Genomic DNA, 14783 nt, shown 5'->3' on the forward strand with positions numbered 1-14783 from the left:
AGTTTGAAACTAACCTTCCTTGCTGATGATTATCCAAATTTATTTTCATAACAGATGCCCTGAAAGCTGCATATAATTTTAAGAAAATGTCCTTATCTAAGGTCTGTCTTTGAGACTTGTTGATAGTCGTAGAAAATGCAGTTTTCACAGAAAACTGAAAGATAACCCTGTATCAGAAGGTGACAACTCAGTTGTGTGTATCAACACGTAATCATCACTTACATGTCATAACTTACACGCTGCTGTTTAACCCTCGCTTCTACTGCACGCTTCTTCATCTGTTACATCTGTTCTCATTGTACACTTTGCTACAGCTTCTCTTTCTTCTCTTGCCTTTCACTGTTCAGATGATTCATTTTCTCAAGCTTGGCACACTTTCTCTGCAATGCTTTTTTGTATATTTTTATTCATGACTGACATCATCGATTAAATATGCTCTACGACTCAGTTGCATTGTTGATGTAATGAACAACACACATGGGCTGGCATCCCGGGTGGGGCCAATACACCAAGAGACCAGGGGAGACTCCATATCAAGGCTGTATGCTCCCCCAACCCACTAGATAACAGTATCCCTGGGCTTTGGACACTCACGGGGAATACTGGGAATTGTAGTCCAGTGGGGGGCAGCCCTGTTGGGGTCTGTGGGTGCCGCCAGGGGGTGTTCTAGGGACTTCTATATGACCCAAAAGTGCTTCCAGTGGGTAATGCCCTGGCATCAGAAGTACTCCCGGATCTTCAATAAAAATAACTTCACTGCCTCCTCCAGGTGGATCGGAGCCAGGACAGGACATGGACAACACTTGCCTGGGAGGAGTAGCAGCAGAGAGAGGAATAGTGCTTGTAATTGCAGTACGGATGTATTTCTTTAAAATATAAACCTTTATTTTGAACCCGGGACTTGTCTGTGCATTCGTGTTTGGGCCTGTTGCCCACATGCTTCCTTTAACTGAGGCAAAACCGGTTTCACGTGGAAGCAAGCATCCTTTAACTGCAGCTCCCCGTACAGACAGAAATCAGCTTACATTAATGTTAAGTCATATTTGTAAAGTTACCGTGGGTTGCAATTGTGCATTAGTTTATATAGAATACAGAACACTAAAGTGGTGTCAGAAAGAGTACATGTAACCAATCAGATACCTTTATGGTAAGATTTTGTTCAGCTGGTAGGGTTTCCCTTAAAGCTCGCAGTCCATGCTTAACCAGTTCATTCAAATCACCTAGAACATAAATATTTCTTATAAATAAACATGCAAAACACAATTACACCAAATCCCCTCTATATCCCCAGGCTTACAGTCCGAAAAAGCATCCATGTGTCTTTCCAGGTAAGTGCGGGCTGACTGAGACCTTGCGCCGATTGACATCGCTTTACAGTCAAAGTAGTTGGCTGAAGGGCAGGTTTGAAAAATGTGAGGCCCCATGTCCTGTAAGGAAAGAAAAAAATATTAACTGCTAGTTTAGCATTGTCTGTAGTCCAGTTATAATGACAGAGACATTTACAAAGTTAAGGCTATGGCTGCTTAATTGCTTTATAAACCTCAATCTCACAGCATTCATAACAATATAAGGAACCACAACCCCTTGCAGATTTTTACTGTGCTCGTCAAGTTAATCACTTCAGACTCTCGGCTAATTCTAGACATACACTGTGCAATTTTTAAAAAATATTGTGGTCAAGGAGGACTACCCCACTGACTGATAAGAGTCACCAGTCGTATTAGTGCTCAAATTGTATGAGTCGGGTCAGCCCATTTGACGTGCCACGTTGTGGGTGCTCATACTATACGTGTACATGGGCCTAATGGAGCTTTACCCACTGAGGTGCAGACAATTCCGTCTACATATTTTACAGAGGGGACTGAAGGTATGAAGTTTATGTAATTTACTGATGTGTGTTTTAATTTCTGGTTCTCCCAGTACACATTTCCCAAGATCCTTTTGTCATTTAGTTGTATGTGTGTTGCTATATGATAGCTTTTTTGAGATTAAAAAGGTGAAACAGCAATATCTAGTGTGCACTGGGCACAATCAATTTCAGGAAATTATGATAAGGATATTTAAAAATTATCGGCTTCTGGGACTGTTCATACTACAAGACAGCTGACTGAAATTTATGACATGACAGAAATTCTTCTGATATTTACGACAGCGCGATCGTCAGATGCAATCAGGCATCACAACCTCACTCATAATGCAAGTGATGATGAAGGTGAAATTCGGGTCAACTTCAAAAACACTCAGCAAATGCAAATCAGGCTTAACCCTTTGGACTGAGTGCCATTGTTCTGGATCCACTGGTGGGACCAAGGAATAATGCAAAATTTTAAAGAAAACTGAAGGCAATCATTTATTAACTCACTGCTATGATTACATTTCAGTGTTTTGCATTAAAATGCAATACTATACACCCCAATACTACATTGTAATATTTTTCTCTCTTCCTCAAAGATGGCCAAAGATTCTCTCAAAAACGTGTCTCTCCAGCTGTCTTGAACAGCCCAATTCAATTGTGTACAATTTGATGGACAGACTATTATCGACTAAATGAGAGGGCTGTTTCACCTTTTAAATGACACTACGTTCCACTTTCTATAGTTCAGAAAAATTCAATCTGACTTTTGTTAAGATGTTTTTAATCTTGCAACTACTGGTGTTGCAAACTGGAATGCACAGTATAATTTCTTTACCAGCTACAGTAGAGTCTCGCTTATCCGACATTCCAATGTATTATCAGACGTCCCAACGCAAAAAAAAACCCAAAAAAATGCATCACTCGGCAACAAGAACTGCAAGTTGTGAGCGTGAGCATAGTCTATTTTTTGTTGCTAAGTTCATTTTTTCAGTTAATTTTTTCTGTTGTTTTGTTGTAAAACGTGATTATTAGGTTCATAATGTATAAAATTATAACACAGTTTGATGTTTAATAGGCTTTTTCTTAACACCTCCCATTATCCAACATTTTCGCTTATCCGACGTTCTGCCGGCCCGTTTATGTAGGATAAGCGAGACTCTACTGTACATATATTCTGACAGAGTTAAGATCTGCCCTTCCAAGTGATACGTAGGCCATGAGTTTTCAATAATGGATATTTATGCTATGGATCCTTGTTTAAAAAAAGTAAAAGAGGAAAAAATGACCCTCTTTTGTACAACTAGAAAACAGTAAAAATTAGATATATTACAGCTCTCATATCGCATGCACTTCAGAACAGGTCATCCACCTAAAGGTAAGTATGTATGGGCCTGGCCAGTACTTGAGTTGGAGACCATTGAGGAAAAAGCTGGAGCCGTTGCCGCAAGAGATGCTGGTGAGACTAGCAAGGGGGCCGCTTACCCTCTGGTCCAAATGCAGATCCCAATGTCCCAGTGCAGTGATGGGGATACTGTGCTGTAAAAATGGCATCCGTCGTAAAAAGTTGGGTGTATCCCAATATCCAGTCTAAACTACCTTCAATGGCCTGATCATTCTAGCTCCTAATTGGCTCTAATTGGCTGTCTCCCTCTCACCACCTAACAACTAATGTGTGGTGAGTTTACTGGGGCAGAAATAGTTGCCATCATATTTTCCAGGTGGCTGCTGCACATTAGTGGTGGTTGAAGTGGCTCCACACTCACTGAAGCTCTTTGAATAGTGAGAAATGAGTTACATCAATGTAAAGAATTATTATTATTGTGAGAAAAGCGTTGTATACATGTAAATTATTATTATTATTAGATATTTCGTAATAATTTTGTTCTGGGTGTTACTGACTCATTCACTTCTATAGTGTTTAGAGGCTTATTCTAACACATATGGAAATAAGAATAATGTTCAAGGTGCATTTTTGGCAAAAACAGCAGAATTAGTTAGAAAAATCAGTAATATAACATCATGGCCAACAATGCTGGCACCCCTGCAGTTCTTTCAGAAAATGCACCACTTCTCCCAGAAAAGTGCTGCCATTACAAATGCTTTGTTTATCTCTTTTGTATGGACTGGAACAACAGCAAAAAAACAAAAAAAAAAAAAAAAAAAAAACAAGAGGAAAAGCAAAATCATATCTGATCTCATTCCATTCTTAGACAAAATTAATGGCACCCTCAACTTAATACTTGGTAGCACACCCTTTGGAAACAATAATCAAAATCAACTACCTCCTGTAACCATGAATGAGTTTCTTGCACCTTTCTGCTCCAGGTCTCTCAGATTTGAAAGGCGACTTCTCTCAACAGGTGCTTAAGATCTAGACTCGTTGATGGCCACGCTGGAACTCTCCAGCCCTTTGTCTTAAAGCATTTCTGTAGAAGCAGCAAAGCAACCCCAACATACCTGTGAACCTCCTCCATGTTTGACCATGAGGACCGTGTTCTTTATTTTGAAGGTCTCTTTTTGCTTTCTGTAAAATGGTTCAATGATGTGCTTTAACAAAACCCTCCATTTTTGTTTCATTTGTCCACAGGATGCTCTCTCAAAAGGACGATCGCTTCTTCAGACAAGTTTTGGCATACTCCAGTGTTGTTTTTTTTTAAATCTACAACATCTACAACCCTAACCCTACTGTGTCTCCTAAAATAGTGTCCCATTTCATTCATTCCACTCCAAGCTCTGGCATGGCTACTCAAGGACGCTGCCAGAGGGCCACTGTCCTGTTGGAAAGTGAACCTTCAAGCCCAGAGTGCTCTGGAGCAGGTTTTGTTTAAGGACATCTCTGTACTCTGCTCTATTCAGCTCTCTCTTGACCCTAACTAGTCTCCCAGTCCCAGATGATACCACCACCATGCTTCACCCGTGGAAGGTATTGTACAGGTGATAAGTGGCGCATGGTTTCCTCCATTCATGATGCTAAGCATAATTTCATCAGACCAGAGAATCAGAGAGTCTTTTAGGCGTCTTTATGTAAACTTCAAGGAAGCTTCCCTATCTTTTACTGAGGAGAGGTTTCTGTCTGGTGACTGAGCAATAAAGTCCATATTAGTGAAGAGCTGCAATGATGGTTGTCCTCCTAGACGTTTGTCTGTAGCCATCCCCTAGAATGAGCCATTGGGTTCTTGGTCACCTCCCTTACCAAGGTCTTTCTCCCTACGAATTTCTCAGCTGGGCAGTGAGGCCAGCTCTAAGTAGGAGTCATGGTTCTTCCAAACATCTTTCATTTGGCAATTCTTGAGGTCACTGTGCTCCTGGGAACATTGAAAGCTTTGGAAATGGTTGGATCCCCTTTCCCCGATCTATACTTCATCACATTTGATCGCAGAGATATACAGAGTACCCTTGGACTTCATGTTTTTGGCCTGACGTGTTGCATGAATTGTGGGACAGGTACACACATGTACCTTCCTAAATGATGCCCGATCAATTCAGTTTGCCACAGGTGGAGTCCACTCAAGTTCTAGACACATCAAGAAGAATTCAAGCCACAGGATGCCGCGGAGCACAATGTGGAGTGCCACAGCAAAGGGTCTGAATACTTAAATGAGAGATTTCAGTATTTGATTGTTAATAAATTTGCAAACCTTTCTGAAAACATGTTTTCACTTTGTCATTATGGGTTACTGAGTGTAGACTGATAAGGAAAAAATGGCAAATTTATCCATCTAAAATTAAATCCACAACATAATAAAGTCAGACGAATGCACTGTATACTTTTAGGGTAAAAGTATGTTTTCTAACTTTGGAATGTCATTCTGAGACGGCCAAGGGCTACCATAATTACACCCAACGCTATTAATATCCCTTAATGTAAACTGTTTACTTGACTCTTAATGTTTTTTTTTTTACATTTCCAAGGCAAATCAATTTTGAAGGCAATCTTTACACAGCTAGCAAAACAAAGTGCAGTGTGTATATATATAATGGATAAGATAAAGTGGGAGAAGAGCAAAAGGAATACAGTTAATAACAAAAAGCCAAACATTCTGACAAAAGCCATTACAGCACAAAGAATATGTCAAAGAACTTACGTCATAGCCTGCTATCAGTAGTCCCACCCCATATGGCCGTCTGCCATAGCGCTGTGTTGGAATCTGGGTTTCTTAGAGACACAGTTAAGGACAAACCTTCCATTAATACACAGAGAAATCTGCACAAATACAAAGAATCACCATGGCGTTAATATTTTCAGATAAAATGAATCGCAAAGCGATGAGGAATTTACCCTGGAAATGGCCTTTCAACCTTCAAACTCAGTTCAGAGTCCAGCAGCCATCCATCTGAAGCTAAGCGTGTTCAGGCCCAGCTAGTACTTGGATGGGAGACCAAGCAGAAAAACCTTTGGTTGCTGCTGGAAGAGGTGTTGGTGAGGTCAGCAGGGGGCGCTTACCCTGGGATCTGAATGTGGATCTCAATACTCCAGAGTACAATGATGGGGGGGGGGGGCGACACTGTGTTGTAAATATGGCTCCATTCTTTGGTTTAAATGTAAAACTGAGCTCCTGACTATCTGGGGTCAGTAAAGATCTCTTGGCATCTTTCAAAAACAGTACAGTTTATCCCAAAGTCCTGGCTAAACTGCCCATCACGGCCTGGTCCTTACTGGCCTCCTAATCATCCCCTGTGTCTAACCGGCTCTCTTTCTTACCCCTTACACACCTAATAGCTTAATAGAGTGAGCACACTGGCACAATAATGGCTGCCGTCGCATCATCCAACCGGGCGCTACACATTGGTGGTGGTTGAAGTGGTTCTCCTCTGTCTAAGTGCTCCAAGTAGTCAGAAGAGTGCTATGTAAATGTAATTATTAATTTTGCCTACATATTCATTGCCTCTTCTCATCACATGTCCATAACATTTCAACGTACTTTTCTGTACTTACTTATAGATCTCTCCCACTTTTGCTGTACACCTGGTTGTCTAATTTCTTATTCTGTCACTCTTTATCCATCTCGTGATTCTCATTTTTGGCAGATCTAACTTCTTCTCCTGCACTCCCTTTATTGCCTATGTCTCAGCTCCATACTTCATTGCTGGTCTTACCACTTTCTTAAAAACCTCACCTTTAACCTTCACCTTAATTCTTTGACCACATGACTGTACCAACACGGCTTTACTATTTAACTTGAAGTTTAAATTAAGGTTTACCATAACAGTCTTTGCTCAGTCACTTCTCTCACACACTGTACCTACAAAACCTGATTTGCCAGGGACACCCTTAAGTCCTGCTGTGTGTGGGTACACATTAGTGAAGTTCATGTCAGCATAAAGACGTCTCCTTCCTGCAGCTGAATGCTTTACAAACATAACTGACTGTTGGAGCAGCACCAAGTACACAATACAGTCACAAAGTTTGTCGACACCTGACCATCACACCTATATAAGCTTGTTGGACATCCCATTCCAAAACCATGGGCACCAATATGGAGTCCCCCACCAAAGGAGGCCATCTCCAATCTTCTTTTCACAGGTTTTCACAGTGTGTCTGTGGGGAATTGTACCCGCTGAGCCACATGAGCATTTGTGAGGTCAGTTACTGATAATTGATGAGAAGGCCTGGCTTGTAATTGCAATTCCAATTCATCCTAAAGGTGTTCAATAGGACTGATGGTCAGGGCTTTGTGTAGGCCACTAAGGTTTCTCTGTCGTTACTGAGCTGGCTTTATGAGACAGCCATGCTGGTACAAAAAAAGGAACTGCACTGGAAGTGCAGAATTGTCTCAAATGTCTTTGTATGCTGTACCTTTAGCAGAATTCTTCACTAGAATCAAGGACCCAAGTTCAAACCCTGCCATTAACCCCACCACCACCAAACTTTAATAAAGTAGACACTATGCAGTCCATCGGCCAAACCCAGACTGAGGATAATAAAGCGTAATTCATCACTCCATATTTACACTGCTCCAAAGTCCAAAGGCAGGAAGCACTGCATACAGTGATCTTAGGCTTAGCCATGGAAATCCATTTCATGAAGCTCATGACACACAGTTCTTGCACTGGTGTTATTTTTGGAGGCAGTCTGGAATTTTGTTGTGAGTGACGCCACAGATAGGCCATTTTTATGTGCTTCAGCACTCGGCAGCTCTGTTCTGTGAGTTTGCGTGGCCAAGCTCATGTTGCTCCTCGACACTTCCGCTTCACAATAGCAGCTCATGCAGTTCACCGGGCCGTGTTTGTGGGGGAAGATCTAGCAGAGCAGAAATCTCACACACTGACTTGTGGTAAAGGTGACATCCTATGACAGTGCCACATTGAAAGTCACTGAGCTCTTCAGTACAATCCATCCTCCTGCCAGTGTTTGTCAATGGAAATGATTTGATGTACCTGTTAATAATGAAACACCTGAACTCAGTCATTTGGAGGGGTGTCCACATACGTTTCGCCATATAGTGCATCGAGTGCACCAAATACTGCCAATTATCCTTTCATTCTCCATGAGAACTTTACGACTAGCAGCACATCTTTATGATCTTCACTTCCGTGGGATTTTCAGATACACACCCTGTCATCTATGAATCATCTCCAAAGAGAATCCCTGCCACATTACATTTTCATTAATGCAACTGAGCACAACTGTCTTTCTAATTACCCTCTTGTACCAAATCTTCATAAATTACAACAGTCTCAAACACAGCCACCAGGCTCTTGAGTTGGACAAGATGTCCTATCCACTATACTCCCTACTCATCAGCAAACCTGTGCCACACCACCACTGCTTACTTCATACAGACATCATGTGCCAAGCCCTAGAATGAAGTACCATTTTCTGCAGAATGATTTCCTGATGCTTACCTTAAAAACACTCAAATTATGCATTAACCAGACCCACAATGTTGGACTGTGACCACATTTATAGGGTCCTTGTTGTCTTGTGTACAGAGTCCAGTGAAACACAACCTTGCACGTGCTAAATTAAGTACAACATGCCACAACTCTCCAGCTCCATCATTAGTGACAACAACTACCTTGCCTCAAGACTTCTAATTTACCTGAAAAACCTCAGATGCATTTATTTGTCATTAACAGAATGCTGCTGATTAATCGCTGTTAACGTGTGCGATTAACATGTTAATTTCTGAGATTAAAGTTAACACAACCCCTAATTGCATTTGTTTAATTGGATTCTTTTGTACTGCTCACAGCTCTTAATGAAACAGTGCCAAATGAATCCAAGTCTATTAATAGTGCTTGATTGCTTCCTGTGTTGCTTCTTGAGAATGGTCACACACACCTGCAGTCACCACTTGTCCCTTATAAAAAACAATGGTGTTCCGTATTGAATCAGTAGGGGACACAATTTGACCCATATTTCCAAATACATCCGTTTCACATATACACTAGCTCTTCAAAGTGCACAGAATAACATGAGAACAATTAAAATCAAACCAGTTAAACAAGCGGAGTGAATAATTAAATTTTTGTGCTGCGTCACCTTTGTAAACAGACAAGCACTCCTTGCCATTATGCTGTGTTCACATCAAGCAGTATAGTGGAATAACCAGAACCCATCCAGAACCCTGCCCCTAAAACATACAGCAAGTTATAGGGCTGAGTGAGGGACAGAATGTCAGTGGGTCAGCCCTGTACCTGGCGATGAAGACGTTTGCCATGGAGCTTTTTCAATCACACATGGAGGGATAGCTGACCTGAAACAGCACGGTGCAGGTGCTAGCCAAGTCTGCCAACAGCAGATGGCACAGAATGGAGTCACTTGATTCCTTACGCCTCACTCAGACATCCCCCAAAGCAAACAAGCATGTTGTTGTTGTTTAATTAATTGTATGTTACTTCTGTAGCCTAAATTATATTTTGACATTAGAATATATATTACACTGGAACCAATACAACGAGGCAATAATCACTGCAAAGCGATCAGGCTAATATTTCCATCAGTTTGGGCTGAAGTTTAAGATAGTTAAGACTTCTTATATAAACGTCTACATGTGGAAGTGTGTGTGTCTGTCTGGCCCTGAAGTGAGAGGTGGAATTGGGGTAAGGGCTCCACTTCCGAGGAAACAAACTCACTTAGCCGTTAATACACAAGTTAGGAGAGCACGTCGGCTAAACGAAACCTCTGAAGAAAGACAAAGTTGCTTAGCCACTAATACACAAGCGTGGCCAGCACATTGGAAAAACAGTATCCCTTTTATTTTTCCACCCGCCACAAATACACAAGCGAGGAGGTGAGCATGTCGACAAAACGAAACCTCCTAGGAGAGAGTTACCCAGAGTAGTTCCTTGCAATTACCTGACATCTCTACATTTCAAATTTTTTTTGATGATTTCAATAGTTTCTAGGGCCCCGGGTTTTTTACAGCACGGGCTTACTCAGCTAGTATTTTCTAATTCACTAGCCATCCCCCGCGTATTAGTGAAACAGGACAGTGAGGAGGGCCCCGTCCAGCTCTCTACTCCCGAAAGTCACTCTTCCCCCTCCCCTCGGCCCGCAGCCTGCTTAGCGCGAATATATCACTCCTGCAAGCAAACTATGATTCTTAGCATAATGAGAGAAGTCGCAAAATCATCCGGAATGTTAGAGCAAATTATAAAAAAAAAGATCTAAATCTGTTAAGTAGTTCTCTCATTCGCCAACTAAGCGGAGTTAAGGTTACAACCCGAAGTAGATGCATGAGTGAGGAGGGCACCGCCCCCCTCCCTGCAGCCCTATGAGTCTCTCTCGGATTTGCACTAATAAATTGGTGCTACAAGCGAACTATGATACTTAGCGCAATGAGAAAGTCGCAAAATCAACGGAATGTTCAAGCAAATTATAGAAAAAAAGTAGTTCTCTCGTGAAAAGTGGACAGACAGACAGACAAATGGGTTTAAAAAACCTATAAGAAATTTCACGCTGGGACCATAAAATTTTTAAAACTGTTTCTTAGCGAGCACCTATGGGCCGAGTGTAACCTACATTCTAAATTTCAAGTCCCAAGTCCTCATGGTTCGGGAGATTTCGTGATGAGCGAGTCAGTGGTATTTGCCTTTTATATAGATAGATAAATGATACATTCTAGGACAATGTGCAATTTAAAATATCTGAATAAATAACCCTACCAGAGACACGAAGAAGCTTTTTCTCAAGTCTATTCTTTGCTATATGAAAACCTAATCTACGCACACTTTCAGTCTAATTAATGACTTCTCACGTCCAGGTTATGATGGTGAAGTTGATTCGTTTGGATCACACAGTTAAGCACAACCTCAGATCTCACAGTGCCGCCTGTGCACAAAAGAATTTGAACCAGAATTTGAGGTTTGTTTTATAATATTTAATTGTTTCTGTAACTGTTGCTGCTTTTGGTATGCTGTCTTGTAACGCATCACTTCAAACCATACATTTTGGTTTTGCTAAATATTACACCAATCCTTCAAGGTGGCGGAGGGTCATTGTTTCTGTTACACAAAACTGTTCAATAAAATGAAATGGTTTAATATGCATAAGCAAGTGACTATTAAAACTCTTTTGTATTAGAAAGCAATCACCTAGTTATTTCTGCTTTATTGAAAAATAATATGGTTAAAGGAATTATGATAAATTGCAATGAATATGCAGTTAATTTCGATTAAAATTTTAATCATTGATTAATAACGAATACGTTTTTAAATGAACAGTAGCCCTAATCAGAATGCATTTACAGTACGGTGCAGTTTTTGCATAACACTTATGACTCTCTTAGTGCATCAGTACATGGAGCATTAATAACCAATCTAGAATTTTGTGCTTGCCTGTAAATTATACACTGGGCCTCCAAATATTCACAGATTAGAATCTGACTCTTCTGTGTTAGCAATTTAACACATCGGCCATCTCCTATTCAGTGGGAAACACCATTGTTGGTCCAATCAATTTCTTAATTAGAAGCAATTTCTCATGCTTAATGAAACCCGTTATTTAATTCTATGACTATGAACTGCTCCCATTCTGCCAAACCAGACACAAATTTCAATAGTTTGTAGACCCGAATACATCAATTTATATTTTGAAATACAGGGCGAGTCAAAATTATCTTAACACTAATGGATTATTTTTATCTCGACCACACCTTTCCAGGTCGATGGATAGGCCGTGGTGGACCATAGCCATGGCCTCCACACTCCCCTGATTTAACACCCTGTGATTTCTAGTTATGGGGTATGGTGAAGGAGCGTGTGTACAGTAGAAAAGTTTGTGATATCAATGACCTGAAGGACAGAATACGAACTGTGGTATCATCTATTCCCTGCGAAATGTGTGTCCAAGCTTTAAATGGTACTGTTGCTCATTGGTTTTTGTGTGTTGATCATGATGGAAAACAGGTTGAGACATTCCTGCAAATCATCTTGCACATACAAAGTCTGTTTTGTGAATAAATTGTTTCTGTCATTCAAACGTTAACATAATTTTGACTCACCCGGTATTTATTAAGATGGCTACTACACGATGGACACACCATTGTAAATGGGATCATGTAATTTTGTCAACCTTTTTGGTTTCTTTGCATCTCACCATTTTTTGGCTGGTGATTGAAAAATGAATTAAATTTACTTATTTGGCCGACTCCTTTTTTATGCAAGGTGACTTATATTTGAGACACAATTGGTTTAATTTCTTTTGCTTTTCCAACTGGACAAAAGCCAGGCGAAGTGACTTGCTCAGGTTCACACATTGTCAGTAATGGCATTTGAACCCACAACATCAGGGTATGAAGTCCAAAGCCTTAGCCACTACATCATACTGCTTACCTTACTTTAAAATTCAGAACCCTCAAGTACTTTAAAATTAAGGCAAAAAATAGTAGCAGTGATTGGTTATGAAGAAAGAAAGAAAGGCTGGACTGAAAACCTGCAGCCACTACAGCCCTCCATGACCCAAGTTTCACACTCCTTGTTTATAAAGATTTCACGGCAAATCCAACTATTAGTAAACATCATGAAAAAGGATACTGCTTCCAATCAAGGAAACCAGGCGAGAAACAGGAAGTGGTCTGTCAAAGACAAATCTGGAGTCCAGACACTCTTGTCGCATAAAGTTACTAAAAATGAATAAAACAAAGAAACACATAAAAATACACACAAATAACTTTACTACATGCAAATATATAAAATTGTTCAAAGACAGTACTGAATGGAAGAAACCAATCCACACACGCCTTTTAAATGTGACCTCCGCTCCATGCTTTTTCAAATTAAAACACAGGAATTCAAGTCAAGAATTCATTCATGCAAAAAATTTCTTCCAAATTTGTTCACGGGACAAAAAACTTCAAGTTGTGAATGAAGAAAGTGGGGTAGTGGGGCTGCAACTAACAACTATTTTGTTAATTGAATAGTGGGTCAATGCAAATTTTGCTTAATTGGAAGTTTATAAAGAAAAAGAATGTTTGTTCAAAAGTACGTGAACTTTATTCAAAGCTGATGTAGAACCCTCATCATCGTCGGAGTTCACCTCTGTTATAGGACATCTTTATGTGAAAACTAACAGGGTCAGATCGGGGAAAGCGTGAATGTGACTGAGGGAATAAAACTGAATAATAATAATAAAAAAAAAAAAAAAAACAAACAAAGCTAACCTTTACAAGTTGTAGACACGGAACACACATTAAATGCATGTGTTCCAAATAACAATATAGTGTTTATAAAAGATGTCATTTTGCTTGAATTCTCACTCTATACAACTCTGAGCAACTGACACACAGGTAAACAGACCTGAGCTGAAAAAACTGTGTGGCGGTGGAGGGGGGTGTGATAGCAGGCTGCTTGCTGCTTATCGACACATTTAAAACACAAAAGACACTGACGGAGAGGTGCAAAGGGATTTAAGGAGGGACGGATTTACTAGTTTTTTCGTAGGCTTTGGTAATTCTGGCGTTAAGCGTCCCAAGGGGTTTCTCGTTAACCACATGAATTGTATAAAGCTGCTGGAAAAGCGTGGGTATTGTGCTGAAAGTTCCATCAGAAAACCGCTCTTGGCTACTAAATGAAGATGGTTAGGAGTGGAAAAAATAAGCATGCGACCTGGGAGTAGTACGTCTTGACAATCGTACGTCAAAAATTGTTGCACACTGCCATCGACAAAAATTTTTTGGACTTGCTAAGTCTAAGCAGGAGCACCGTTGTGGTTTCGAACATAACGAATGGCTCGTTTCAGCGAGTCATTTCTAGGACGCAATGGCGCGACATTAGCATGTGCCTCTGCAACAACGGATATTAGGGTTTTATAAAGTTGATTTTAGGTTTACTCATGATGCAAAAATAACGTTTTCAGTGAGAAAGTAATACACAATGTGGTGATTGGTGACACAACAGTTTTGATATTGCGCTGTCTGCGAGGTGTTGATGGTTCTTCAACACGGCCACGCACCACCAATAATCAGGCGGCGAAAACCATTAACGCACGTCTTGAAACGTCTAGGGAAAAAAAAAAAAAAAAACGGCAAATCCAGTACAATACTATATCACATAACACGGATTAAATTTTAAGTACAATACCCACCTTTTATGGAGGCAATCACGCATACTATTTTCAGTGGAACATGTTGATCTGTGAGTCGTATAAAAACACTACCCAAGTGAACTTTTTTTATTTTCAATATTGGGTAAGCTTTATTAAATTTTTAATTGGAATTACAGATATGTACATAAATACCACGGTAAAATATAGTGGTGGTGAAATGTGTGTGTGGGTCGTGAAAATTACTGGGGGCAAAATGTGGGGGGGCAACTTATCCGGACACCAGGTACAAGAATGCAGATTCTTGGGATTTGAATTCTTCCAAGATCTCAGTACTACAGCAGTGATGTCACCGGTGCACTCTTCTCTAGTAATTTACACAAAGACAGTTGCTATTTTTTTTATCTTTTAAGTGTCCATATGAAAGAGTACTTCTCACTA

General features: G+C 40.3%; 1 protein-coding gene across 1 annotated transcript in view; it reads right to left on the reverse strand.

Moving 5' to 3' along the window:
• psma1 (proteasome 20S subunit alpha 1) overlaps positions 1–14783 on the reverse strand; it is a 64886-nt gene that overhangs the window by 13647 nt on the left and 36456 nt on the right. The window contains exons 5-8 of the mRNA XM_028796079.2: positions 12836–12924; positions 5941–6011; positions 1298–1427; positions 1141–1220 (exon numbers count right to left, since the gene is read on the reverse strand). Coding sequence (XP_028651912.2) covers positions 1141–1220; positions 1298–1427; positions 5941–6011; positions 12836–12924 — 370 coding nt within the window. The remainder of the gene's footprint in view (positions 1–1140; positions 1221–1297; positions 1428–5940; positions 6012–12835; positions 12925–14783) is intronic.

The sequence above is a fragment of the Erpetoichthys calabaricus genome, chromosome 2 (assembly GCF_900747795.2).
Source record: "Erpetoichthys calabaricus chromosome 2, fErpCal1.3, whole genome shotgun sequence".
Lineage (NCBI taxonomy): Eukaryota > Metazoa > Chordata > Cladistia > Polypteriformes > Polypteridae > Erpetoichthys > Erpetoichthys calabaricus.